This window comes from Salmo salar, chromosome ssa06 (assembly GCF_905237065.1).
Source record: "Salmo salar chromosome ssa06, Ssal_v3.1, whole genome shotgun sequence".
Classification (NCBI taxonomy): Eukaryota; Metazoa; Chordata; class Actinopteri; order Salmoniformes; family Salmonidae; genus Salmo; species Salmo salar.
The window spans coordinates 47,292,299-47,320,243 of NC_059447.1; the positions used below are offsets into that span (position 1 = coordinate 47,292,299).

Sequence of the window (27,945 nt, forward strand, 5' to 3'; positions counted from 1 at the left end):
TTTCAGCAAACTTAACATGTGTAAATATTTGTATGAACGTAACAAGATTCAACAACTGAGACATAAACTGAACAAGTTCCACAGACATGTGACTAACAGAAATTGAATAATGTGTCCCTGAACAAAGGGGGGGGGTCAAAATCAAAAGCAACAGTCAGTAGCTGGTGTGGCCACCAGCTGCATTAAATACTGCAGTGAATCTCCTAATGGACTGCACCAGATTTGCCAGTTCTTGTTGTGAGATGTTACCCCACTCTTCCACCGATTCACCTGCAAGTTCCCGGATATTTCTGGGGGGAATGGCCCTAGCCCTCTCCCTCGATCCAACAGGTCCCAGACGTGCTCAATGGGATTGAGATCCGGGCTCTTTGCTGGCCATGGCAGAACACTGACATTCCTGTCTTGCAGGAAATCACGCACAGAAGGAGCAGTATGGCTGGTGGCATTGTCATGCTGGAGGGTCATGTCAGGATGAGCCTGCAGGAAGGGTACCACATGAGGGAGGAGGATGTCTTCCCTGTAACGCACAGCATTGAGATTGCCTGCAATGACAACAAGCTCAGTCCGATGATGCTGTGACACACCGCCCCAAAACATAACGGACCCTCCACCTCAAAATCAATCCCAATCCAGAGTACAGGCTTCGGTGTAACGCTCATTCCTTCAACGATAAATGCGAATCCGACCATCACCCCTGGTGAGACAAAACCGCGACTCGTCAGTGAAGAGCACTTTTTGCCAGTCCCGTCTGGTCCAGCGATGGTGGGTTTGTGCACTTAGGCGACGTTGTTGCCGGTGATGTCTGGTGAGGACCTGCCTTACAACAGGCCTACAAGCCCTGAGTCCAGCCTCTCTCAGCCTTTTGCGGATAGTCTGAGCACTGATGGAGAGATTGTGCGTCCCTGGTGTAACTCGGGCAGTTGTTGTTGCCATCCTGTACCTGTCCCGCAGGTGTGATGTTCGGCTGTACCGATCCTGTGCAGGTGTTGTTACACGTGGTCTGGCACCGCGAAGACGATCAGCTGTCCATCCTGTCTCCCTGTAGTGCTGTCTTTATTCTTTTGGTGTTTTTCAGTCCGTAGAAAGGTCTCTTTAGTGTCCTAAGTTTTCATAACTGACCTTAATTGCCTACCGTCTGTAAGCTGTTAGTGTCTTAACGACCGTTCCACAGGTGCATGTTCATTAATTGTTTATGCTTCATTGAACAAGCATGGGAAACAGTTTAAACCCTTCACAATGAAGATCTGTGAAGTTATTTGGATTTTTTCGAATTACCTTTGAAAGACAAGGTACTGAAAAAGGGGCGTTTCTTTTTTTTGCTGAGTTTATATTAAACATTTTATGAATGAGTAATGATGAATAAGTGATGAATAAACTATTTACTGATCCATTATAAATGCTTTATTACATTATTATAAAGTGATACCGAAACTTGTTTTCATTGTGAAACGATTTGCTATGGTGTGCACATATGAATACACACTGTATCTCTAACAAGCCAGGATTGGGCCGGCAACCAACAGCCAGCTCTGGTGAAGAAGTGACTCCAGAACTTAAATATAGCAGGAGAATCACTGTAATAACCCCTTTAAAGAGAAGTCCATGTGTCTCTGCCCCAAATGGCACTCTTCCCAATAGTACATTACTGTTGACCAGCGCCCTATGTAAGGATTCGGAATAGGGTTCCATTTGGGACACATTCATCCCTATAATGAAGAAGCACTCTCTCTCTTTCTGGAGTCCAACCCTGGCATAGTTACAGACTGCAGACAGACTACTCTCTCAAGGTTTTTAGTTTTTAGGGGGGGGGGGGGAGTACTCTATGCAGCATAGCACACACAAATACATAGGCTAGATAGTCTGGACAATAAATCTCTGTCTACAACCTCATCCTCTTGATGAATTCTGAAAAAAAGTTGATCCCCCTCCAGCTCTGACACGTGTTTCGTGCACTGTTTGTTATTGCCTTAAAAACATGAATGCCAGGCTTCTACTGTAAACAAACTGTTGATACATGTGTGATTTTTCTATGTTTTATAGGCAGCTCATTGGAATGCTGTAATATTTCTATTAATAAACAAATATAAAGATGTACTTACATTGAGCTTCCCTTTTATAATATATTCCATATTAACTTCTAACAACTATTTCCACATTTGGATCCATTTGATATGAATTCCAGTCAGATGAATTCCTGTATGGACTTTGTACAAAAGCATTCCATAGAATTCCTGGTGTGATTCACTTTATTATCATGTAAGAACAATAGGATGGCTATAAGCAACGCGCCTCCACCTCTCTTGCCACACGATGGCAGTAGAATTCACTGCATGAAAAGTGATTTTAAAAAAATAATAATTTACAAAAGGGGCCAAACGTTAAACAAACCACTTATTGTTTCTAGCAAGTAGGAAAATATTTGTTTATAACTGTTTAGTTAGGTGTATGTTTTGTCTCATTCCCACATAATTCATCAAACCCTTTCTCTTTACACATGTAGGTAGGGCATACCACGTATTGGGCCTAGTCCAGCGTTTCCCAAACTCGGTCCTCGGGACCCCAAGGGGTGCACGTTTTGTTTTTTGCCTTAACACTACACAGCTGATTCAAATGATCAAAGCTTGAAGATTAGTTGATTATTTGAATGACCTGTGTAGTGCTAGGGCAAAACCCTTTTAATTTAACCTCAATAGGCCTAACTATCAAAATATTTCGATGTCATCTCAACAGTTGAGAATATGGGTATAGCCAAGCATAGGATACGTTTTGAAATAGCAAAATCTCATAAAAGTAATTCACTGTAATAGTTCCTATAATGCAGCAGCACTCTTTCATAAGATTATGTATAAACTACGCATTGATGGTCAATGGATTCTTTTTTCTACACTGAATTTTATTGAAAGTAAAGTTATTGTCAATGTTAATGCATGATGGTTTTGTTAAAACAATCCAATTATCCAAAAAGAACAACATTGATCACCCCATATTATCCATTTTACCATTACAGCAAGTTATCACTACGTCAATACACCCCCCTCACCTTAAGAACCGTCACCGTTTCTCCTGCTCCTCCTCCTCAGTCGTTTTATGCCCACCGAACTCCGGGCGCACAGTCCGCTTTAGAGCGACGGGGAGAAAAGAGAGCACAATAGAATAGTTTGCCTTAACATAACATGCTATTTTGCTGCTATTCGCCTTCTGGAGTTTGAAATAGGACTATACGACGCGTGCACATTCACGGACCGACTAGTCTTATGCTATTTTAATGCTACCGATAGAGGTTTCGGAAGGAGTGTGTTTCACCTCAAGGTATGTGCGTCTGCCGCCAACATCCAGAACGCGTCGACAGGTTGTCGGTGCATTTGCCAACCTCAATTCGCAGATATGTTGCAAATATAAAGTGTTATATTTTTCATCACATTTAACCAGGCCACCCACCCCCTTTACGTGTCTTATTCTTCCTTTGAAATAGGAGTGATCCTACATCGGTTTCTTGATGTTATTATTTCAGAGGCTGATGGGAATTCCTACAAAGGTTTGACTTTTATCCAAGTGTAGGTTATGTGTTGCATATTGCCTGTAGCCTAATCTGCTACTTGACCAATCTACTTAATTTTATATTTGTAGGCCTATCAACTTTAACATAGCATACTTTTAAATACCCAGATAGTTTGTAATATTTGACTTTAATATTTTGTTGAATAATAAGGTTGTCGAGATACATGTTCTGTCTTATTATAGGCTTGCGGTCCATAGTAAACTTTTAGTCCTTATCGATATTTTGAAATTATTATAGCCTATCTCAGGGGTTTTCAGAGCTCTCATCAGGAACCCCGAGACCCCAGCCCGTTCCAAAATGTCAACTATGCAAGAGCTAGCACACCTGATTCACCTGACCTCCAGACGTTGTGGCACGTCCCCGTTGATGGTTATGAAAAGCACTGGCCTATCTCATGTCTACCTGTATGATTATGATGGAGTCTCGCTCTTCATCGAGTTTGATACAGAGTATATAATTTGATAATAGCCACAACCTCGGTTGTAGCCAATAGTCATAGACTGTTTTCTCTGCTACGGCAAGCGGTACCGGAGCGCCAAGTCTAGGACCAAAAGGCTCCTTAACAGCTTCTTTCCCAAAGCCATAAGACTGCTGAACAGTTTCCCCCCCCCATCCATTTGTTTGTACACTGCATAGTCACTTCACCCCTACATACATGTACAAATTAACTCAACTAACCTGCACTGTTGGTTAAGGTCTTTTAAGTAAGCATTTCACGGTAAGGTCTACACTTGTAATTCGGCGCATGTGAAAAATAAAGTTAGATTTTATTTGGTATGAAAAGTCAATGTATGCATGTCTTTCCAATGAGTTGTAGAAATGTGTGCTGGTATTAGCCCATAAAGAAATAGACTATTTATCCCAAACAAACAAAAATATTTGTCGAACAGTAGCCTGTTCGACGTTATATCAACATGTTGTGGATAATATAGGCTACAGGGTGACGCAAGTTGAAAAAGGCAGTGGTAGCCTAGTTATGTGAATATAATGGGGGAAATATGATATCAAATATTGATCAGCCTTATTGTGAACGTGTAATGATGATGCAATAATAACATAGCTCCAAGAAAATTGACGGCATTACCAGCAAATACGGTGCATATAGGCGATCGTTCATTGTTAGTGCTATCTGCGATCCATGGGACATCCCTACCCTAAACCCTAATCTTAAACCCTAACCTTAACCATAACCCTTACCTGACCCTAACCATAACCTACAACTTCCGAGCACATTCCCCAGACTTTGGTGTTCACAGAACATATTGTTCTTCACCTATAAAGTTTCTCAATGTTAACCAATGTGTAAAGCTTTGATAGCCCTATCACCACACGGGGCCTAAAGCTTTATATAGGCCTATGCTTTTTATTTAGAGGTGGGTGAGACAAAACCAGGTGCCCCTTCAGTTTTGTCCAGTATATTATCGGTATAACATAAAGCTTATATGATAGTAGTTTAAGGATATACCGTTCTGGCCCACAGTATTAGTCTGCATGACTCTTACACAGTTATGAATAATAGACATGAAATTGCAATCAGTTATGTGCTCTCAGAAATAGGCGAATAGAGACGCGCGCGCTTTGGCAAGCAAGGCAACAACAAGGCTCAAATTCTATGACATATAGTGTCCATTATAGCAGTTTGTCGAAAACAAGAATATTCCATATTTGTTTTTCAAGTGATTTTATTGGTTTATGTGGTTTTCTAATATTATCTTATAGCATATCTTGTAATCACTGTTGTGATCATTTGGAATAATAATCAATTGAAATACATATTTTTGAAGTTAGTGGATGCAGTTCTGTAGTCTATGCACATTAAATAGGCCTAAATTATTTTATTTAGTAGGCTATTTTATACGAGGCCTAATAATTATTTCGATTTGTAATGACGGTGTAAATTACATTTTATATAGCCTAAATCAATTATGATTCACATTTCTTGATGATTTTTCAGGTTGCATTTTTTTAAAATCCCTTTTATTTTTATTCGAAGCAGTGACACCCTCATTCCTCCAATGAGAGCAAAGGTATCTTGAATGTATTTAAATTAAATCGGTCATTCAGAACAATTAGTTCCTTTCGAAATGTAGGATATCGGATGGAATTAGATTTAGGCGTTCTTAATTATAAATATTCATAAAAACCAAACTTAATGTCACTTTGATTTGGAATATTGTCAATTAATAGATAAACATGTTCACGCTATGTTGCAATAGGCCTATTGAATATTGTGCATTATTGAAATGTCACGATTTATGTAGATTAAGTTTGTGTTCATGGAATAGGTCTGAGAAGTCCATGACTAAGTGTCGGGATTGGGCAATTCTATAGCCTACCACACCATTAACACCGTTAGTAAATGTATTATCATATTATTATTATTATTATTATTATATTAACAGTTATTATCGTATTATTATTCATATTGGTATTATTATTCAAAGTATATTAATGAATCCCCATGCTTTAGTTTGAATTTTGATTTCATACATTTCTATGAATCATATTCGGCAAAATTATGTTTATTTATTTGAAATATCAGGTATTGCATTTTCCCTCTCCAACAACGGACTGGGATGGGTTTGGGCCGTTTCTGGGTTTGTGTAGCGGTGTGGCGTCAGCAGGTCACGGGGTTTAATCCCGACCTGTTTTTGGTCAATATTAGGGCAAAACCAGATATCCGGTTCGACCCCCAATCTGACTTCGGGTATCATATATGCAAATAAATAAACATGAATAGGACCACACACCACCTTCGGCTCCAACGTTAAATCTCAGTGTGTCAAGTGTTTAAAACTCTGTTGAGTAGACCGAATTGAGTAGACTATTAGGCCTAGCACATTTATTTTATTTCCTATGCATTTATCCAATCCGTGGCAATACTTTTATACGATGTTATTCCTGTTGCAATATGTGCGCATTGCAGGTCGACTGTTTATGTAATTAATTCATACATTGGATATTAAATATGTTTTCAAGAGGACACTGAAATATAATATCCACGGTCATGTTTAGGCCTTAGCCTACGTGTCTTTCATTGACTTTTGATGGGTTTTATTTCCCCCTTATTTCCCCCTTATTTTCCCCCTTTTTTCCCCCTATTTTTCCCATTATTTTCCCCTTTCCCTCTTTCTCACTTTTCGGCGACGACAATCTGCCCTCCATTTTTTCTTCTACACACTTGTTGACTGTAGGCTTGTATTTAGAGGGTAACTGTCCTTTTTCTCTCTTCTTCTCATCCAGCGAACACGACGAAGGAAGGAGGGACGGGATGAAAACAGAGGAGACCCAATCATGTCTTCAGCAGCCTCCAGCCTCCACGCCATTCGGTGAGGAGTGAAATGCGACTGACATCATGGGCCTGACTGGCACATAATGATTTTAACATTATAGTCCAATAATGAAATGAATATCCATTGAAATTTCATAGGTTAAAGTGACAGAACGTTTTAAATTGTGAACTTTATATGTTATAAATATATGATACATATGTAATACATTTGATATGTGATACATTTGTATTACTATTTTTGTCATAAAATAATTCTGGACCTTGCTGGGAAGTAATATCGAATTAACAAAAAAAAATCAAGTTCTGCTTGACATTTACAGATTTGACCACACACACACACACACTATACCCTCCGAAGACGTGGACTTTGATTAAGGCAGCCCAGCACCTCTCTGATTCAGATGGTTTGGGTTCAATGCGGAAGACATATTTCGGTTGAATGCATTCAGTTGTGCAACTGACTAGCTATCCCCTTTGCCCTGTGTCCCCCTCTCCCCTCAGGTTCAGAACATATGGGTGGAGGGGGCGAGGTGTGCGCGGGGTGTGAGTCGCCCATTGCGGATCGCTTCCTACTGCGTGTCAACGAGCGCTCGTGGCACGAGACCTGCGTCAAGTGTGCGGTGTGTCTGAGCGTGCTTAGTGGGACATGCTACTGCAGAGACCGACTGCTCTACTGCAAGCATGACTACGAAAAGTAAGAGAACGTCAATACTACTAAAATCCCAAAAGACACACAAACGTTAGAGTTTGCATGGTCTTAATCAATGTGTTTTGTCACCTAGTCCTTGTGCCCCTCCGGAATCAGGTGTGCTGGTTTTGGGATAGAACAAACTTGTGAAATGGCTCAGGGGCTTATAGGAATTGGTATATATGGAATATATGACAGAACATACGGAAAACGTGTCAAACTCATTCCATGGAGGGCCGAGTGTCTGCGAGTTTCCGCTCCTCCCTTGAACTTGATTGATGAATTAAGGTCACATTAGTAAAGAACTCCCCTCACCTGGTTGTCTAGGTCTAAATTGAAAGGAAAAAACAAAAACCTGTAGACACTAGTCCCTGAATGTTTGGTGGGTATATACATGAAACGCTTGATTGCTATTAGTGAGGCAGTAAGCTGGCTCCACTTTTCTTCTCTGATAAATGTTACTTGGTGTGGAGTTTCTATCAGTCTGGGGGTCTGTTGGTCAGTCTAGGTGTGGGTGTATGCATGCATGTGTTCAACGTGTGTGTATGCATGTGTGTGGTCGTGTGTGCAGTCCACTTGTGTGTGTGTGTTTGTTTGTTTGTTTGTTTGTTTGTTTGTTTGTTTGTTGGTGGTGGTGTGTGTGAGATCCCCAGGGATGGATGGCTGAAGGACGTAGCCTGCAGGTCGTTATCATTGTTGTGAAAAGTGTCAGACGAGTCCAGGCGCACAGACTCCCCCACTGTAGCAGACATCTGGATGAGAGAGGGGGGAAAAGGGAGGGGGAGTTGAAGGGAGGGAGGGAGAGAGAGACAGACAGAGGGATAGGTGAAGGGGGATATAGAGTGGAGATATGAAGATATGAGATATGAAGAGAGAGACAGAGTAGTAGAGAAGTTTTCGGTCACTGCTTCTTTGTAAATTCTTAGCAGGTTAATAATAGGCAACTAAGATGAGTGTGTGTATCGTTACGGGGTCATTTGGGTGAGGTGTTAGTAGGGGGAATTGGAGTGCGACAGATATGAAATGGTATTGAGTTAATGAGTTCACTGTCTCAGTCCCTTTAACAGTGTCTGATACTACAGTGCCTTCAGAAAGTAATCATACTCCATTACTTTTAACACATTTTGTTGTTACATTTACGTCAACACTCCTTGTTGTGTTACAAGGTGGGATTAAAATTGATTTAATTGTCAACGATCTACACAAAATACTCTGTAATGTCAAAGTGGAAGAACAATTATAATATTTGTAAAACATTCATGAAAAAACACTAATATATCTTGATTACATAAGTATTCAACCCCCTGAGGCAATACATGTTAGAATCACCTTTGGCAGCGATTACAGCTATGAGTTTTTCTATGTAAGTCTTTTTGAACACCTGTATTGTACAATATTTGCACATTATTATTTTTGAAATTCTTCAAGCTCTGTCAAATTGGTTGTTGATCATTGCTTGACAGCCAAGTGTTGCCATAGATTTTCAAGCCAATTTTAAATAAAAATTGTAAGTATGCCACTCAGGAACATTCAATGTCATCTTGGTAAGCAACATCAGTGTATATTTGGCATTGTGTTTAAGGTTATTGTCATGTTGAAAAGTGCATTTATATCCTGGTGTCTGTTGGAAAGGAGACTGAACCAGGTTTTCCTCTAAGATTTTGCCTCTGCTTAGCTCTATTCCGTTTCTTTTTATCCTAAAAAAAACTCCCTAATCCTTGCCGATGACAAGCATACCCATAACATGATGCAGCCACCACCATTCTTGAAAACGTGAAGAGTTGTACTCAGTGATGTGTTGTGTTGTATTTTCCCCAAACATAACGCTTTGTATTCAGGACATAAAGTTAATTTCTTTGCCACATTTTTTGTAGTATTACTTTAGTGCTCTGTTGCAAACGGGATGCATGTTTTAGAATATTTTTATTCTGTACAAGCTTCCTTCTTTTGACTCTGTCAATTAGGTTAATATTGTGGAGTAACTACAACATTGTTGATCCATCCTCAGTTTTCTCCTATCCCAGCCATTATACTCTGTATCTGTTTTAAAGTTACCATTAGCCTCATGGTGAAAAACCTGAGCGGTTTCCTTTCTCTCCGACAACTGAGTTATGAAGGACGCCTGTATCTTTGTAGTGACTGAGTGTATACTATCCGAAGTGTAGTTAATAACTTCACCATGCTCAAAGGGATATTCAATGTCTGCTTTAAAAAAAAAGATTCTACCAATAGTTGCCCTTCTTTGTGAGGCATTGGAAAACCTCACTGGTCTTTGTGGTTGAATCTGTGTTTGAAATTCATTGCTTGGCTGAGGGACCTTACAGATAATTGTGTGTGTGGTACAGAGATGAGGTAGTCACTCAAAAATCATGTTAAACACTATTATTGCACACAGAGTGAGTTCATGCAAATTATTATGTGACTTGTTCAGCACATTTTTACTCCTGAACTTATTTAGGCTTGCCATAACAAAGGGTTTGAATACTTAGACTTAAGACATTTCAGCTTTTAATTTTTTATTAATTTGTAAAAATGTATAATAACATAATTCCCATTGACATTATGGAGTATTGTGTGTAGGCCAGGGACACAACATCTCAATTTAATCCATTTTAAATTCAGACTGTAAAACAACAAAATGTCAAGGGGTGTGAATACTTTGACAAATACAGTTTAGGTGTTTAAGAAAATCTTCCTTATCGCATTCGATATTGGTACATCCATATAGTTATTGAAAGTATAGAATGAGTGACCATGTTGTATTGTCTAACCTAGATCAAAGACTTAACCTATACAGAGTAGACTTGTTCCCATGTTGTAAGTAGGCTATAGAATGAGTGGCCCATCTTGAGTCTCTCATATAGAGATAGATTTGAGTCTCTATACAGTATATATATATATATATATATATATATATATATATATATATATGTGTGTGTGTGTGTGTGTGTGTGTGTGTGTGTGTGTGTTGTATATATGTGTTGAGTCTCTCTATATATAGTGTGTACAGTTGAAGTCAGAAGTTTACATACACCTTAGCCAAATACATTGAAACTCAGTTTTTCACAATTCCTGCCATTTAATCCTAGTAACAATTCCCTGATCACCACTTTATTTTAAGAATGTGAAATGTCAGAATAATAGTAGAGAGAACGATTTCTTTCAGCTTTTATTTCTTTCATCACATTCCCAGTGGGTCAGAAGTTTACATACACTCAATTAGTATTTGGTAGCATTGCCTTTTAAATTGTTTAACTTGGGTCAAACGTTTCGGGTAGCCTTCCACAAGCTTCCCACAATAAGTTGGGTGAATTTTGGCCCATTCCTCCTGACAGAGCTGGTGTAACTGAGTCAGGTTTCTAGACCTCCTTGCTCGCACACGCTTTTTCAGTTCTGCCCACAAATGTTCTATAGGGTTGAGGTCAGGGCTTTGTCATGGCCACTCCAATACCTTGACTTTGTTGTCCTTAAGCCATTTTGCCACAACTTTGGAAGTATGCTTGGGGTCATTGTCCATTTGGAAGACCCATTTGCGACCAAGCTTTAACTTCCTGACTGATGTCTTGAGATGTTGCTTCAATATATCCACGTAATTTTCCATCCTCATGATGCCATTTATTTTGTGAAGTGCACCAGTCCTTTCTGCAGCAAAGCACCCCCAGAACATGATGCTGCCACCCCCGTGCTTCACGGTTGGGACTGTGTTTTCCGGCTTGCAAGCCTCCCCATTTTTCCTCCAAACATAACGATGGTCATTATGACCAGACAGTTCCATTTTTGTTTCATCAGACTAGAGGACATTTCTCCAAAAAGTACAATCTTTGTCCCCATCTGCAGTTGCAAACCGTAGTCTGGCTTTTTTTATGGCGGTTTTTCAGCAGTGGCTTCTTCCTTGCTGAGCGGCCTTTCAGGTTATGTCGATATAGGACTCGTTTTACTGTGGATATAGACACTTTTGTACCTGTTTCCTCCAGCATCTTCACAAGGTCCTTTGCTGTTGTTCTGGGATTGATTTGCACTTTTCGTACCAAAGTCCGTTCATCTCTAGGAGACAAAACGCGTCTCCTTTCTGAGCGGTATGACGGCTGCGTGATCCCATGGTGTTTATACTTGCGTACTATTGTTTGTACAGATGAACGTGGGACCTTGAGGCATTTGGAAATTGCTCCCAAGGATAAACCAGACTTGTGGAGGTCTACAATTGTTTTTCTGAGGTCTTGGCTGATTTATTTTGATTTTCCCATGATGTCAAGCAAAGAGGCACTGAGTTTGAAGGTAGGCCTTGAAATACATCCACAGGTACACCTCCAGTTGACTCAAATGATGTCAATTAGCCTATCACAAGCTTCTAAAGCCATGACATAATTTTCTGGAATTTTCGAAGCTGTTTAAAGGCACAGTCAATTTAGTGTATGTAAACTTCTGACCCACTGGAATTGTAATACAGTGAATTATAAGTGAAATAATCTGTCTGTAAACAATTGTTGTAAAAATGACTTGTGTCATGCACAAAGTAGATGTCCTAACCAACTTACCAAAACTATAGTTTGTTAACAAGAAATTTGTGGAGTAGTTGAAAAACGAGTTTTAATGACTCCAACCTAAGTGTATGTAAACTTCCGACTTCAACTGTATATGTTGAATCTCTCTCTCTATATAGTGTACATATGATGAGTCTCTCTCTTTCTATATAGTGTGTGTACAGTGTATGTCTGTCTCTGTGAGAGACTTGGCACACGTCTTTACTTATGACCTTCAGAAGATCAGTAACAATTTCTCCTTGTGTTCCCTGCAGTCATTCCATCAGCACCACACACACACACACACACACACACACACACACACACACACACACACACACACACACACACACACACACACACACACACACACACACACACACACACACTGTATGATGTATGATAATTTGAAGTGAGTGAGTGTCTGTGTGTATAAGAATTTACTAGAAATAGTGGAAAGCTATTTCTAAGAGTTCCTGCAAAAAAATATTAATTGGAGGGAGATATTTTTTTTGCAGGAACTCTTTGCAGTCTGGAGTTGTGTGTGTGTGTGTGTGTGCTTAGGCGTAGATTCAATCAGTTTATACAAATGCAACTGGGTGCATCCAATGACAATGTCCACGATAGGTATAACACGGGGAGCCGCTTGCTGATTTGACAGTTCCAACGCAGTTCCACCTCCGACATCGCCTAAATAAAACGATGATACTGCTATGCAGTTGTCGGTTATTGCAGGCTAAGGCGGATCTGATTGAATCGATTACTTAGTGTATCATTCCCATAGCACTCTCATAGTGACCTTGTAGTGACCGACTGGGTCTCCTGAACCCAGATCTCCTGTGTTAGTCCTAAGACTGTGTTAGCCCGCTGAGCTAAGCCTAGGTTTTAGCTTGGGGAGCTAATCAGGGCTTAAATTGTGAATTTGGAGGTGGGGGATGTTGGTGTTGGATTTAGGGTTAGGATTAGGGTTGAACTGGGATGTGGACTTGAAGCTAGAGTAAGGGTAGTGGTTGAAGCTAGGGTTAGGTTTATTCATTACGTGAGGAGCATGGTTCCACTCTGCTGAGCCCTGCTGTTTGCCTCCTCCCGCTACAGTATCTCCGTCTAGCCATTGTTTTCAAATATTTTCATATTAGTCATTTTTCTTAGGTGAGAGTTGTGTGTGTTTTTATTACACACAATTTCCAAGACGGGCAAAGAGACAGACCGCTGCCCATGCAGACTCTCCAGTATCCCTCAATCACACTCTGATACACACTTCCCACAGAGCAACAGAGAGCAGGGTCTTCGGGCTGACCCAGGTCTCAGACCAATAAAGGCCCTGTGCCCCTGGGGCCCGGCGGGTGACTAGAGCCTGGAGGAGCCTGGAGCCCAGGTTCAATATCAGTCTAAAGTGGGGGGCTCTGAGGCCTACCTACACCCCCCGCTCACCAGGCAACACATAGCCTGCTCCTACTGCACATACATATGGGTTGGCTTTAGAAGCTATCCACTACAGTGGATATCACTGTATCACGATAGGTGGTGATATTGTTGGTAAAAACACCATTGACGTTTTTAGTAGTAGAGAAAGTGGAGAGAGACAGGAAACGAAAGTTAGAGGTTTGTGTGGAAAGTACGGCAGGACTGGGATTCGATTCCACACAGGCATCTGCACGCAAGGTGGTAGCGCAGGTAAATGCTAGACCTAACCCTCTGGCCCCTCAATGCTGGCTCTAATAGATCACTATGTGGGGTGGGAGACATGGAGACCCTGTCCAGAGCAGGGGAGAGGGGAGACTCCCACAGTCACAGGGAAGCAGAGACCCCAAGAGTCACAGCCAAGACTAACGTTCACTGACCAAACAATCTCTCAAACTGCCAGGCCAGAAGCCCACCTTCTCATCTTACATGGTTATATGTGGAATCACTGGGATTGAGAACAGAGAAATAATGTCTTCCACACAGATACAGTATCTCTCCCACCCATCCCCCTTATCCTCCTCCCGCCTCCCTCTCTCGCTCCTCCTCTCTCTATTACCTCGTTCATCACTGTCTGGTTTGTAATAATATTTCTCGATTCCAAACCTCATTTCCCTCTCGTTGAGATTGATAGCAGTGATGACACCAATCAGTTTATCTCTCTGTTTATCCCTCGTTTTCTCTTAATCGTCTCTCTGCTCAGCACCTCTTTGTGTCTCAGGATGGGAGGAGAGGGAGGGTGGGATGGAGGGAGGGAGGGGGTTGATTGGACACAGCGCTAATTTCCAAATGTACTCAGCCACTCCAGTGATGGCAAGCCTAAGAGAATAACTATATATGCACAGTACCAGTATATAGTTATATTCTGTATATACTGTAATATACAGTATAACTGTGCTAGGAGATGGATAATTAGTTAGTATGCACACTGGAGGGAATGGGTTAAATCAAGACATTCTACCCCATACTGCTAAAACATATACTGCTAAAACGTATATGCCAAAACCCACAAAGCTGATTGATACACAACTGCAGCAAGCCTACTGTACAATGGAGTACACAGTCAGAACCGAAGCCTAGCCTATTGCAGCCAATGATATCCATTCTGAAGAATACTCACTTTTTTGTAGAATTGTTAGGAATTCATCCCATGTGTTTGCACTCACTATAGTTCACTCTGAGGGAGTGTAGGAGTGCGTTAGGGATATGTCGTTGGTATTGGTTCATACATGGTCGTCCACAGGGGGTATGGGCGGACGGACGGACGAACAGACAGACAATTTTAGTACTCCATATCACGACTGAGGAGTAGTATTGTGGTTTTTAAGACAATGTCTTGTTTCTATCTGAAATGACACTAAATGGCATTAAAGTATTTCACTATAGTGCACTATATAGGGAATAGGTTACCAGTCTGGTCAAAAGTAGTGCCTCTATATAAGTCAGATTGTGCTATTTCAGACACACACCTTCTCTTCCACCAGACACACAGTAAGGGTTCTTACGTCACCTCCCAGCTCAGGTCAACAGGTGATGAAAGAGAAAGAGACAAGAGGTAGGAAGAGAATATAGATGGAGAAACAGAAACTTACAGTGATACATTTATATCAAGGCATGCATTGTGCCAAAGCAATACAGAGAGAAAGGACATAAAGAGAACAGAGATGTGACTGAAAACGAGAAGAAGTTGGAGAAAGTTGATAGAGAAGATAAATTGCAGATGGGGAGTAAGAATGGGATAAAAGCAAGAGAGAGCAAAAGATATTGAGATTTAGGAGAAGAAGACAGCCAGAGAGGAGAAGACAGAAGAGGAGGAAGGTGAGGTGTGAGCCAAGGTGTGTCTGTGTCACCCCCTAGTAATATTGCCACAGTTTTTGCATAATGCCCGATGAGTCCCCATCATCTGGCCTCCCCCACAACAATTTCATTACAGACAGCTAATAAATGTTTCATGGAAGAACAAGCTGCTCGCCTTGCCGTTATTAAATCTGAGATAATAAAAGAAGAAGAGCGAGAGAAAAAAAGAGAAAAGAAAAGATGGGGGGGTGGACCTGAGAGAGGGAGGGAGAGAACGAGAGGGAGGGAGAGAGACAGAGAGAGGCAGAGAGAGAGCGGTGTCAACATTCTCTAATCGGGGGGCTGTATCTCCTGTTTCTGGGGCAACGAGTCCCCTCCCCTCCCCAGTCTTCCTCCACCCTCCCCCTTGCATCCCGCTCCACCAGAGAGAGACAGGATATTGCGGTTGCCAGACAGGATATTGCGTTCTGGTGGCCTGGGGATTAGCTTTTATCTAAACAAACACACACACACACACACACACACACACACACACACACACACACACACACACACACACACACAGACTCATCCATGTCCTCACACATATCACATTCCTCTCACACTCTCCCAAGCATCAAGCACAGTGTTCTGCACAGTTTTCAGTCGTTACTCTTTGCAGGTATATTACATTTGGTCATGTTATGCCATATCTGAACTGTCATTAAAGGGTAGTCTTTCAGTCGAGATCAGAGTATGGAATATCTAAAGTATTATTAGGAACAGTGTAAATAGTTGCACTGAGAAAAGCTAGGAGTCTATGGAGAGACTGGTCTGCTAATCATTAGTAATAGACCTTGATATGTCATGGAATAAGTCGTACTCATCGTTGAAAATGTCATACATGAGAGAGACGGACCAAGGCGCAACGACGGCACTGTGCTACACCCCCCCTCCCCAACCCACCTATCTCTGGAGGTGGCTCCGGCTCTAGCCGTTCCAGGCTGTCGGGGCAGTCCGGCAGCTCGGGACGGTCTGGGCAGTCCGGCAGCTCGGGGCGGTCGGGCCACTCCGGCAGCTCGGGGCGGTCGGGCCACTCCGGCAGCTCGGGGCGGTCTGGGCAGTCCGGCAGCTCGGGGCGGTCTGGGCAGTCCGGCAGCTCGGGGCGGTCTGGGCAGTCCGGCAGCTCGGGGCGGTCTGGGCAGTCCGGCAGCTCGGGGCGGTCTGGGCAGTCCGGCAGCTCGGGGCGGTCTGGGCAGTCCGGCAGCTCGGGACGGTCTGGGCAGTCCGGCAGCTCGGGCGGTCTGGGCAGTCCGGCAGCTCGGGACGGTCTGGGCAGTCCGGCAGCTCGGGACGGTCTGGGCAGTCCGGCAGCTCGGGACGGTCTGGGCAGTCCGGCAGCTCGGGACGGTCTGGGCAGTCCGGCAGCTCGGGACGGTCTGGGCAGTCCGGCAGCTCGGGACGGTCTGGGCAGTCCGGCAGCTCGGGACGGTCTGGGCAGCTCGGGGCGGTCCGGGCAGTCCGGCAGCTTCGGGACGGTCCGGGCAGTCCGGCAGCTCGGGGCGGTCCGGGCAGTCCGGCAGCTCGGGCGGTCCGGGCAGTCCGGCAGCTCGGGGCGGTCCGGGCAGTCCGGCAGCTCGGGCGGTCCGGGCAGTCCGGCAGCTCGGGCGGTCCGGGCAGTCCGGCAGCTCGGGGCGGTCCGGGCAGTCCGGCAGCTCGGGGCGGTCCGGGCAGTCCGGCAGCTCGGGGCGGTCCGGGCAGTCCGGCAGCTCGGGACGGTCCGGGCAGACCGGCAGCTCGGGACGGTCTGGGCAGCTCGGGGCGGTCTGGGCAGCTCGGGACGGTCTGGGCAGTCCGGCAGCTCGGGACGGTCTGGGCAGTCCGGCAGTTCGGGACGATCTGGGCAGTCCGGCAGCTCGGGGCGGTCTGGGCAGTCCGGCAGCTCGGGGCGGTCTGGGCAGTCCGGCAGCTCGGGGCGGTCTGGGCAGCCCGGCAGCTCGGGGCGGTCTGGGCAGTCCGGCAGCTCGGGGCGGTCGGGCCACTCCGGCAGCTCGGGGCGGTCGGGCCACTCCGGCAGCTCGGGGCGGTCGGGCCACTCCGGCAGCTCGGGGCGGTCGGGCCACTCCGGCGGGCCACTCCGGCAGCTCGGGGCGGTCGGGCCACTCCGCAAGCTCGGGGCGGTCGCGCCACTCCGCAAGCTCGGGGCGGTCGGGCCACTCCGGCAGCTCGGGGCGGTCGGGCCACTCCGGCGGGCCACTCCGGCAGCTCGGGCGGTCGGGCCACTCCGCAAGCTCGGGGCGGTCGCGCCACTCCGCAAGCTCGGGGCGGTCGGGCCACTCCGGCAGCTCGGGGCGGTCGGGCCACTCCGGCAGCTCGGGGCGGTCGGGCCACTCCGGCAGCTCGGGGCGGTCGGGCCACTCCGGCAGCTCGGGGCGGTCGGGCCACTCCGGCAGCTCGGGGCGGTCGGGCCACTCCGGCAGTTCGGGGTGGTCGGGCCACTCCGGCAGTTCGGGGCGGTCGGGCCACTCCGGCAGCTCTGACGACTGTTGACTGGCGGGCAGCTCTGACGACTGTTGACTGGCGGGCAGCTCTGACGACTGTTGACTGGCGGGCAGCTCTGGCGACTGTTGACTGGCGGGCAGCTCTGGCGACTGTTGACTGGCGGGCAGCTCTGGCGACTGTTGACTGGCGGGCAGCTCTGGCGACTGTTGACTGGCGGGCAGCTCTGGCGACTGTTGACTGGCGGGCAGCTCTTGCCCCGTCAAACAGCCCTTGTGCCCCCCCCCTAAAAAATTATTGGGGGTGCCTCTCGGTCTCCGTTACCCATCATGTCTCCCAGTCCTTGCCAAACTTCTTCCGCTGCTTGGTCCTTTGTTGGTGGGGAATTCTGTCATAGAATAAGTCGTACTCATCGTTGAAAATGTCATACATGAGAGAGACGGACCAAGGCGCAGCGGAAGTGTGGACACTCATGTTTCTTTAATTAACAAAACAAGTAAAGTATTCACTGGAAAAACAAAAAACAAAACCATGAACAGGACTCACAACATGACAGTGCAGCAGGCTAAACCAAAAAAAGCAGTGCTCACAACATTTCCCCACAAATGACAAACACAAACACACTCTAATATATGGGACTCTCAATCAAAGGCAAATAGACAACACCTGCCTTCAACTGAGAGTCCCAACCCCAATTAACCAAAACATAGAAACAGACACACTAGACTAAACATAGAATACATGAAAACCAAACAGTGCCCAAAAACCCCGGAATGCTTAAATCAAATGCCCCTTCAACAAACACACCACCCCGAACCACATAAAACGAATACCCTCTGCCACGTCCTGACCAAACTACAATACCAATTAACCTTATACTGGCCAGGACGTGACATGATATTGTATTTTATACTAATCAGAGAGTCATTCATACTGTATACCTCAAAATGTTTGGAAATCAAATAAGACTGTCTGATGCACGTTGTCTATATGTACACATAGGCTTTGAAGGAAATGCCTTCCATCTGCATATGTGTGTGTGATTGCAAGTTGTTTCTGTTTGTATATCACTGTTCTGTGATATACCGTGTCTGTGACCCATACACACCAAAAAATGCTGTGTTAAAAACAACCCAATTTGGATTATTTGGTAACCCAACGCTGGCTAAATATTGGACAGAACACACGCTGGGTTATTTTGACCCAGACAGTTGAGTTGTGTGAATAACCCAACAAGTTGAGTTGTTGGGATTACCCAAACATGGGTAAATGTTTAGAGATTAACAGGAATGACGTTTACTCTCATGGGTGGCTAAAAATAACTATCTGAAAGCAACAACCCTACTAAACTAGGCCTCCAGTCTAATGATCTGACCTGCTGGATCAATAACCCAGCACCAAAGACCAAGCAGTTTTTAAAGAAAACAACCCAACCAAATGACCAAACGCCTGCAACACAGCAGTTGGGTCAACCAAACAACCCAGCATTTTTTGTGTGTATGTGTCTGTTTTTGTATCCGTGCATCTTAGTGTGTGTGTGTGTGTGTGTGTGTGTGTGAGTCACGAGCGTGCGTGCGTGCGTGTGTGTGTATGTGTGGCGGCGGGGGGAGCGTTATCGTGGGGAATGCTGGGAAATTTTAATAACACAGAAGCAGTGCAGGGAGATTTAATAAAAGGAGATGATGTGATTACTGAACCCTGGCTCTGAGCCATCCTGCTTCACAGTGCAATATCCGCTCACACACACACTTGAACGTGCACACACACATGCACGCGCACACACACAACCACACACACATGCTCACACACCAAAATAAAATTATACTAAAGCTATACTAAGATTGTAACATCCAGATTCACTGTAAAGATACCATACCCACAACCTCACCCAAGCTTACATTTCCAATATGCTAAAAAAAACATTCACTGATAGCTGACAATACAAAACCCAATACACATTTTCACTAGTCCATTCACATGGATGGATACATACCGAACATGCATGCTTACGCACATAGGAGCAAGCAGCTCCACATACACATCAATATACAACTAACACATGCATAACATAGTCTTTGCTGAGATCTGAGGACTTGCATTCGCTCCCCAAGCTAATGTCTCTGCTTTAGCTCAGTGGGTTAACAGTTGTAACCCACTGGGGTTCGAACCCAGTCAATCTCATTGGTGCCGTGAATTGGGGAGGTCAAAGTGCCAAGCAGGGTAAAATGTAACTCAGTTTGCTTACGAATGCTTGTGATAATTTCGGAGACACCTATATAGGCTTTATAAAGGGTTTATGAAGGCTTCATTATGTTTCGTCTAAAGTGGGACCATTCATCTTGATAGTAGCCATGAGCCATTTCTCCTCTCCCTGGGTTATTGGGGATGCGTCCCAAATGGCACCATATCCCTTATATAGTGCGCTACTTTTGACCAGAGCCCTTTGGGCCTTGGTCAAAAGTAGTGCACTATAAAGGGAATATGGTGCCATTCGGGACAGAGGTGGGTGGGTCTATTGTGAATTACACTTCTATTAGGGGGATTAGACTGATCTACTTAGAGACCTCCCTCAGTGACCATTGCCTTTAGTCTCCAAGTTTATTAAATTCTACAATATGTGGCACTATGAAATGGGATTAATAACCAAAAATCAGGACTTAAACACTGTAGAGGAATTGTGGTCTGGTGACCGTTGTCCCAAGACGCCTTTATGTTGAGTAAATTCTGGCAGTATAAAATGGGATTAAAAAACAAACTGGGATTTAAAGGGGAAATCTGCGGTTTATACAATAACATGGAATTGATTTTGTAAATAGCTGCCATTGATTTTGTAAATAGCTGAGGGATGGAGAACTGTAACTACTCTCAAATGTATACAGAGCTATTGATGCAAGGACTGACCATCCATGAGATCAAATGTATAGTTTTAACCAATATTTTGAGGCTTTCCAGTGTCTGTTTACAATTACTTTGTTTACAAACAAAGCAGTAAAACAATCTTATATTTTGGGTAAGGATGACAATTGAACTAAGCTCATGAGGCATAAGTTATATTCTTCAATAATTAATGTGTATATGTTGTGAATGTTAAAGTAAAAAAAATAACAGATTTCCCCTTTAAAATGAAAAGTTCTGGTTTGCCATTTTCGGGGCTATTGGATGAGATATTTTACTTACAATTGCTGTAGGCAATGAGGCAATTAAGAGGAGGCACTTGAGAGAACTTTCTGTGTGTTGTAGACAGAGACAGCTCGGTATAATGGAGTGTGAAGTGAATTGATAGTCGTGGTGGTGGTGTTGCCTGGATTAGTGTTGAAGTGGTACTCCTCGATCGGTGTGTGTGCGTGCGTCTGTGTGTGTGTGAGTATGCGCATGCGTGTGTGTGTAAGTGTGTTTGGCAAGTGAGTATGTTTGGTTAAGTAAGTATGTGTGACGGTGGTGGGCTGTGATTGGGGTAATTTTCGGGAGTGTTAGCTAGTTTGGCAGACAGATGGATTGAGAGAGATTATCCGTGGCAGCTGTGGTTCGGACAGGACAAGATCACAGATTAGGACCTCTAATGTGCCGACCTGGCTCACTCTCCTCTCCTCCTTTCCTCTTCTCACCTCTTCCCCTCGCCGCCCTTCAGATTTGGGGTACTAACACCTTCCTCTCACCCAGTCAGGGAGCCTTAACACTTCTCTCCTTCTTTCCCTCCTTCCCTCTAACTTCCTCCCTCTATCTCTCTGTCCCTAGTCATCCTGTCACTTTCTCATCTCATCCAGTCATCCCTTGCTCAACAGAAATAGTTTTCTCTCTTTGGTCTCTCTTTCTATGAGCTAAGTCTCTGCACAGCAGACCTATTGTTTGCAGTCTTGTTTAATGACCCAGGATTTCCTGTGTCAATATGTCATCATATGATTAGGCATGTGCAGGTGTGTTTTTTAAATTTGCATATATATATTGTAGAAATGTATATGGAAGTACTCACCATATATTGATGAGTAACCTTGGTTTCCTGTAAATATATGTGAGAGTTTATGGGTTGGGTTAGGCTAGAGAGACCGATAAAGAAAAAGTGTGTGTGTGTGTGTGTGTGTGTGTGTGTGTGTGTGTGTGTGTGTGTGTGTGTGTGTGTGTGTGTGTGTGTGTGTGTGTGTGTGTGTGTGTGTGTGTGTGTGTGTGTGTGTGTGTGTGTGTGTGTGTGCGCATGCGCGTGTTTTTTGGTGTGTAAAAGAGAGAGGAGAGAGATTAACCCCATGCTATGGCCAATCCCCGGTTATGAGTTTACAGCGTCTGTCTGGGCATCGCACTGTTTAAACAACAATCTAATTAATCCTGTCTTTATTAGTTTCACTGAACTGTGGAGGGAGGGAGCGAAGGAGAATGGAGGGAGGGGGGAGAATTGGGAATCCTGTCAGAAAATACTGGAGAGAGATAGAAGAAGGGGGATAGAGGGATAAAACAACTGGGATTCAAGAGGAATTTAAAAGCAGGAGTTTTGGGGCCTTTAAATTGAATTGATATGTTGATGAGAAGAGAATGAAGAGTGGGAGAAAATGAAAGGGGTGGGACACACGAGAGTAGTGGTGAATGGACAAAAGGAAAGTAGACAACGAAGCCCCGTGAATGACAGTGTGTGAACTGTTAAAAAAACTGTCCAAGCATGATACTTGTTTCACATGTTCTCTTCTAAATCCTACTAATTGTGAATAGTAGGTAATGATGGGCTGTACCAGCTCGTTCAATAGATTGATGTAAAGAATTTGTAAAAGACCTAGAATCCACCAACACTTCAGTGCAGGCTCCCTACACATCAGTTGACTACTGCCCCCAAGTGTCATCAGTGAAGAACGACATTCTAAAGCATTACCACGTGCTGTTATTGCAGTAAACAGATGTTAGCTATGTTGCATGTTCAAGCTTTAAGTTATGGGAAATGCTGATGTGACATTTAATTAGATACCGTACACAGGTTTGATTGAGAATCTTCACAGGTGCAAATGAGGTCTAATCTTTAAGGCAATCTGTCTCTGCCTTTGGGTGCGTTCCATGTTGTCTTTAATTCAGTCGCTCGGCACATCTCAGAGGACTGCTAATATCATGTTAGTGAGAAATTACAACAACTCCTGCAAGCGATGTGAGACCTGATCATCTGCAGCCCAACTACAAAAAAAGACGGTTTGGAAGGACACCTCAAATGAGGCCTTAAAAGCTCTGTGCTGCTGTGTGGTCAAGACGGTGTCTTCTGCACATCTCAGAATATTACTTGATAATATTCCTACTGTGATTCTAGAGACGTTAAACTTCTTCAAGACTGCAAAAAAGACAACCTGGAACACACCCGACTGCAATAAAGACAACTTATCTATTACACACTGGAACGCACCCTTTCTCCCCTCTGTCCCTATAGGCTGTTTGTCAGGAAGTGCAGTGCGTGCCTGCAGGTGATTGGGCGCTCAGAGCTGATCATGCGTGTACTGGGGCAGGTGTACCACCTGGGCTGTTTCAGCTGCTGTGAATGTGAGCGCCGGCTGCAGCGCGGAGACGAGTTTGTCCTGAAGGAGGGACAGTTGCTCTGCAGAGGAGACTACGAGAAGGAGAGAGAGATGCTTGCTGCCATCAGCCCCACACCCACTGAGTCAGGTAACAGGAAAAGACAGGGCAACCAACAAATCAATCAATCAACCAATAAAATCACTGGATGGCACTTTGTTATGGTGCAGAAAGTGCAGGAGATTACATAATTACACAGTGATAACCTAATGACTTGTTTTTTCATTGGGATTCACTACTAGGCACCATATGATACCAGTTTGTCTGTCAATTGAAGATCCTATTGTCTCTCCCCACACCCCTCAGTGAAGAGTGAGGATGAGGATGGTGGGGGCGGTTCTGTAGGGGGGAAGGGCAGCGAAGGGAAGGACCACAAACGGTCAAAGCGACCACGCACCATCTTGACCACACAGCAGCGCAGAGCTTTCAAGGCCTCCTTCGAGGTGTCCTCCAAACCTTGCAGAAAGGTAAGCAGACCAGGCGTAACACGGTTTATTTATTTTGTTCCTTCTCTCTTTCACTTTTCTTTCTCTCTTTTTTTCTCTCTCACACACGCACACACAGACATATACACACACTGTCCCATTTAGTGTCATGGCTTAATTTCTCTAATCTTCAGGTGAGAGAGACACTGGCAGCTGAGACCGGGTTGACGGTTCGAGTCGTGCAGGTGTGGTTCCAAAACCAGAGAGCAAAGGTGAGATATTTGACCTGTCCTGAATCCCCACTCCCCCGCCCATGACATTAATATAACCAATAACACTAATCATGAATCTAATGGTGCAATTGCTCTGAAACCACATGCTAACATTTATTTTAAAGGCTAAAGCACAGTTAAAAGGATAGTTCACCCAAATAACAATGCAACTTTGGTGAACTATCCTTTTAACGATCGACAGAGCAATAGCGCCATTGGGTCCATTATCAGTGTGCCAGTGTGTGTTGGTCCTGTGCGTTGCAGATGAAGAAGATAGCTCGCAGGCAGCAGCAACAGCAGCAGCAGCAGGAGCAGGAGCAGCTGGGAGGGTCCAGGAGAGGGCCGAGCAGGGGGGGGCGACAGAGCAACGATGACAGTGAGGGTAAGAGAGGGGAGAACAGAGCAGGGGTTTCCCAAAAGCCTTGTAGCTAACTGGTACTTAACTCGCGGAACGGTAGATATAGAAGTGCTTAATTTGACAATTTTTGTTCATTCATGCACAGGAAGATTAGTCTTTCGCTACAAAAGTAACAATTAAAACAGTAGCTTGCCAAAGTAGCTAAGTTTCAGGAAGCTCACCTCAAGGCAGGTGAAACAATGTCTCTGGAGGTAAAGGGTCAGGACGAGAGGAAGAGATGCAGGGATTGATTCATGTTCTGTCTCTCTCTTCCCAGACGGTTCTAGTGGTCACGGATTTGACGGTCTGTTGTCGTACTCTTCGTTGCCACGACAGCAGCTACTGGCTCTGGACCCCAACATCTACGGAGGAGAGACGTTCCGCCATGGCCTCACACCCCCTCAGCTGGGCTCTGAACATCTTCACTCCTACGGTGAGAGAGAGGGAGAGAAATATAAAAAGAGCGAGAGATGGACAGACAGACCAAACAGACAGACATACTTACTCTATTTCTCCCTTTAGATTCAGAGACTGTGTTCCACGATCTGGACAGCGACGGGAGCCTCAGTCACCTCGGCGACTGTCTCCTGGCAGTGGCGGACGGTGGGCTCCTGGCGGGGCGGGTGGGAAACCCCATCGACCGCCTCTACTCCATGCAGAACTCCTACTTCACATCCTGACCCCTCACCCTTGACCCCTGACTCACTCCACCAATCACCACTCAGAGAAGCAGCTAATGACCGGTTATCCTACTAGGCCCACAAGGTCATCACACCAACCATGCTTGAGCTGGGTCCATATCCATGTCTGACCAGGCTTCTTGTAAAAGCATAATAGGAAACACCTGGGTCATGTTCAGTAGGGAGGAAACCTTAGGAGTGAAACAGGGAGGTACTACCTTGACTTATCCACTAAGAACACGTTTTTCCATACCAAACACGACCCAGGTAGCCATTTAAGGTCTCAACTATGACTTAGGCCGTGTCCGAAATCTGGCTTGCCCATTACTTACTTAAACTGCATACTGTGTATTAATCATATTACATACTATATAGAACGTTCTGTTTAGTACAAACGTATGCAGTAAGCAACAAATACCAAAATACTACTCATCCATGCTGAGAAGGCATCATCGAATGCGCAATCGCTTTTGTCCCCTAATCTGATAATCAGTTGTTGTCGAACACGTGTGTGTGAAAAGACGATTATCTTCCTCAATAGTGCCTCACGAATTCTACTAGATGGAAAGCCAAAATGAGTATGACATCCGGGCATTTAAAGTATACTAGCTCTTCAAGATTTCACATACTATAGAACTTTTTTTTCACATACTCAAACAAACTACTATTTAGGACGCAAGTACAAGTATGGGTATTCGGACACGGCCACTCTTTTGCTTGATCCCAACATCCTACCTGTAGCAGACAGATGTGAAATCCTATGACAACATACTTTATCTGATACTCTCTCATTTGTTTCATATAAGGGAGGGGAGGGGAGGATTGCCCAGGAAAGCTTAAATCAAGAGCAGTTAAAGTATTTCAAAGAAAATAAATACTATTTGAATCCAGGTCTGTGTGTTTGTGAGTCAGAAACCTATGTTACTTATTAGGTTGCTAATGAATGGGGAGTGTTTCATTCATTTAGCTCATGATCTGACCTACTTATGGTGTCCACATGGTTAGGGAGTCTTCTTGGCAGCAGGGTTTAGGAGCAGAGTGAAGACGCATACCAGAGAGGTTACAGCAGGCTAGGGGCAGAGCTGCCACCAGAACATGATTCAACCCAAAAACCGTTGTATTGGAGATGGCCACTGGTTCATAGCACGGATGGGGTCAATTCAGCCAAATCAGAAAGTGAATGGAAGTTGAGCCTAAATGAATGACTGGAATAAAGGTACTGGTGGATCTGGAGGAACATTGGAGCGATAGATTTCATTATAGGTTGAGATGAGTTGAAGGATACAGAGTGGCACGCTCGATTTGTATGTGAATGACTGAAATATGTGGGTTAGGTAACTTAGGTCTAGGGAGTTTGCTCTCAGGTTAGTGTGTTAGAATTTTTAGCAATGTTATACAGGAAATGATTTACAAATCACTCTAACCCTTGATTAGTTCACATTAGTCAACATAGTGAAAGGAGATTTTTAGACTATAGATACAATCAGGGTCCTATAGAGTAGGCTAACAGGGTCCTATAGAGTAGGCTAACAGGGTCCTATGGAGCAGTGCTTCTCAATCTTGGTCCTGGGGACCCAAAGGGGTGCACATATTGAAAAGAGAGCGAAAGAAAAAAGAAGCAATGTTATGCCTGTTCTGCTTACCTTTCTGCATGGTTTGGAGGACACCTCGAAGGGGGCCTTGAAAGCTCTGCGCTGCTGTGTGGTCAAGATGGTGCGTTGTCAGGTGCGAAAGGAAAAAACAAACATGTGCACCTCTTTGGGTCCCCAGAACCAGGATTGAGAAACACCACTATAGAGTAGGCTAACAGGGTCATTCAGAGAACCTTATAAAGGAAACAGGGCTGTGTAAAGGAAAGTGTAACGCTTTCATGTAGCTCTGGTTCAGGGGTTTATGTGGGGCTGGCTTGGGATTGTTCAGCATCAGCAAGCCATACGTAACACCCTGGACCAGAGCTAGCTTTCGTGTAATTATTTATTTGATACTGTGAAGTATTCACTAATAAAGGTGCAGGTGTTTGTCCTGGCTGGAAAAACTCTAGGCCCTAACTAAAATGTAGAAGTTGAATACTAATTGGTGTGTAACACTTAAGTAAAAAGTATGATTAGGCCCAGGAGTCTTTCCTGGTCAGGTCACGTGGTCAGGAAAACTACTGGCCCTAGCTACGATAAACATGTATGTGTTCCAATGTAAAATAATTGTGTTAATATTATTGTTGTTACAATGAATAATACAGTACTACTATAGGTATAATCACTGTAATTATTTATCTTTGATCGAAAACACACCTTACAATAGATGTTGTTCAATATTTTGTACTCTTATGGTTAAATATTTATGTTGTAGCATGAGCTGTGTGCCACACTTTTAAAATGTAAATAATTATTACTATGAACATAGCACTAATGACAGTATTTTCCTATAGCTTATACCCACACTGGGACCATCTTGTGGAGTCCACTTCCTATATGATTTCTCATTATTGACTGATGATATATATTTTTTACAGTATAGTATTTACATGGATATAATTTATTGTGGGATACATTTCTCTGGAAGGTATGAGAAATTCTTATTCTTAGATTGTCTGAAAGAAATTGTTCAAGTTTTTGTTCTGTGATCAATTCCAGTGTATGTGCTTTTTGAGTGTAATGTCACATTTCTTCAATATAACCTGTCAATTCAGAGTCAGACTAAATATGTCTACATTATTCTGAGTATGTGTGTGATGCTGATGATGCAAGGCTTCTTCTGCTACACTGAGTGTACAAAACATTATGAACACTGGCTCTTTCCATGACACAGACTGAAGAGGTGAATCCAGTTGAACTATGATCCCTT

At 44.1% G+C, this 27,945-nt stretch overlaps 1 protein-coding gene across 1 annotated transcript; it reads left to right on the top strand.

Annotated features, from left to right (window-relative positions):
• Positions 1-3,100: 3,100 nt before the first annotated feature.
• On the top strand, positions 3,101-27,791 carry LOC106607424 (LIM homeobox transcription factor 1-alpha). Its single transcript, XM_014204360.2, has 9 exons — positions 3,101-3,309; positions 6,803-6,888; positions 7,353-7,545; positions 23,188-23,420; positions 23,637-23,797; positions 23,950-24,027; positions 24,292-24,409; positions 24,702-24,857; positions 24,947-27,791. The coding sequence occupies exons 1-9, from the start codon at positions 3,266-3,268 to the stop codon at positions 25,102-25,104; spliced, it is 1,227 nt and encodes a 408-aa protein (XP_014059835.1). The 5' UTR covers positions 3,101-3,265; the 3' UTR covers positions 25,105-27,791.
• The last annotated feature ends 154 nt before the right edge of the window (positions 27,792-27,945 follow it).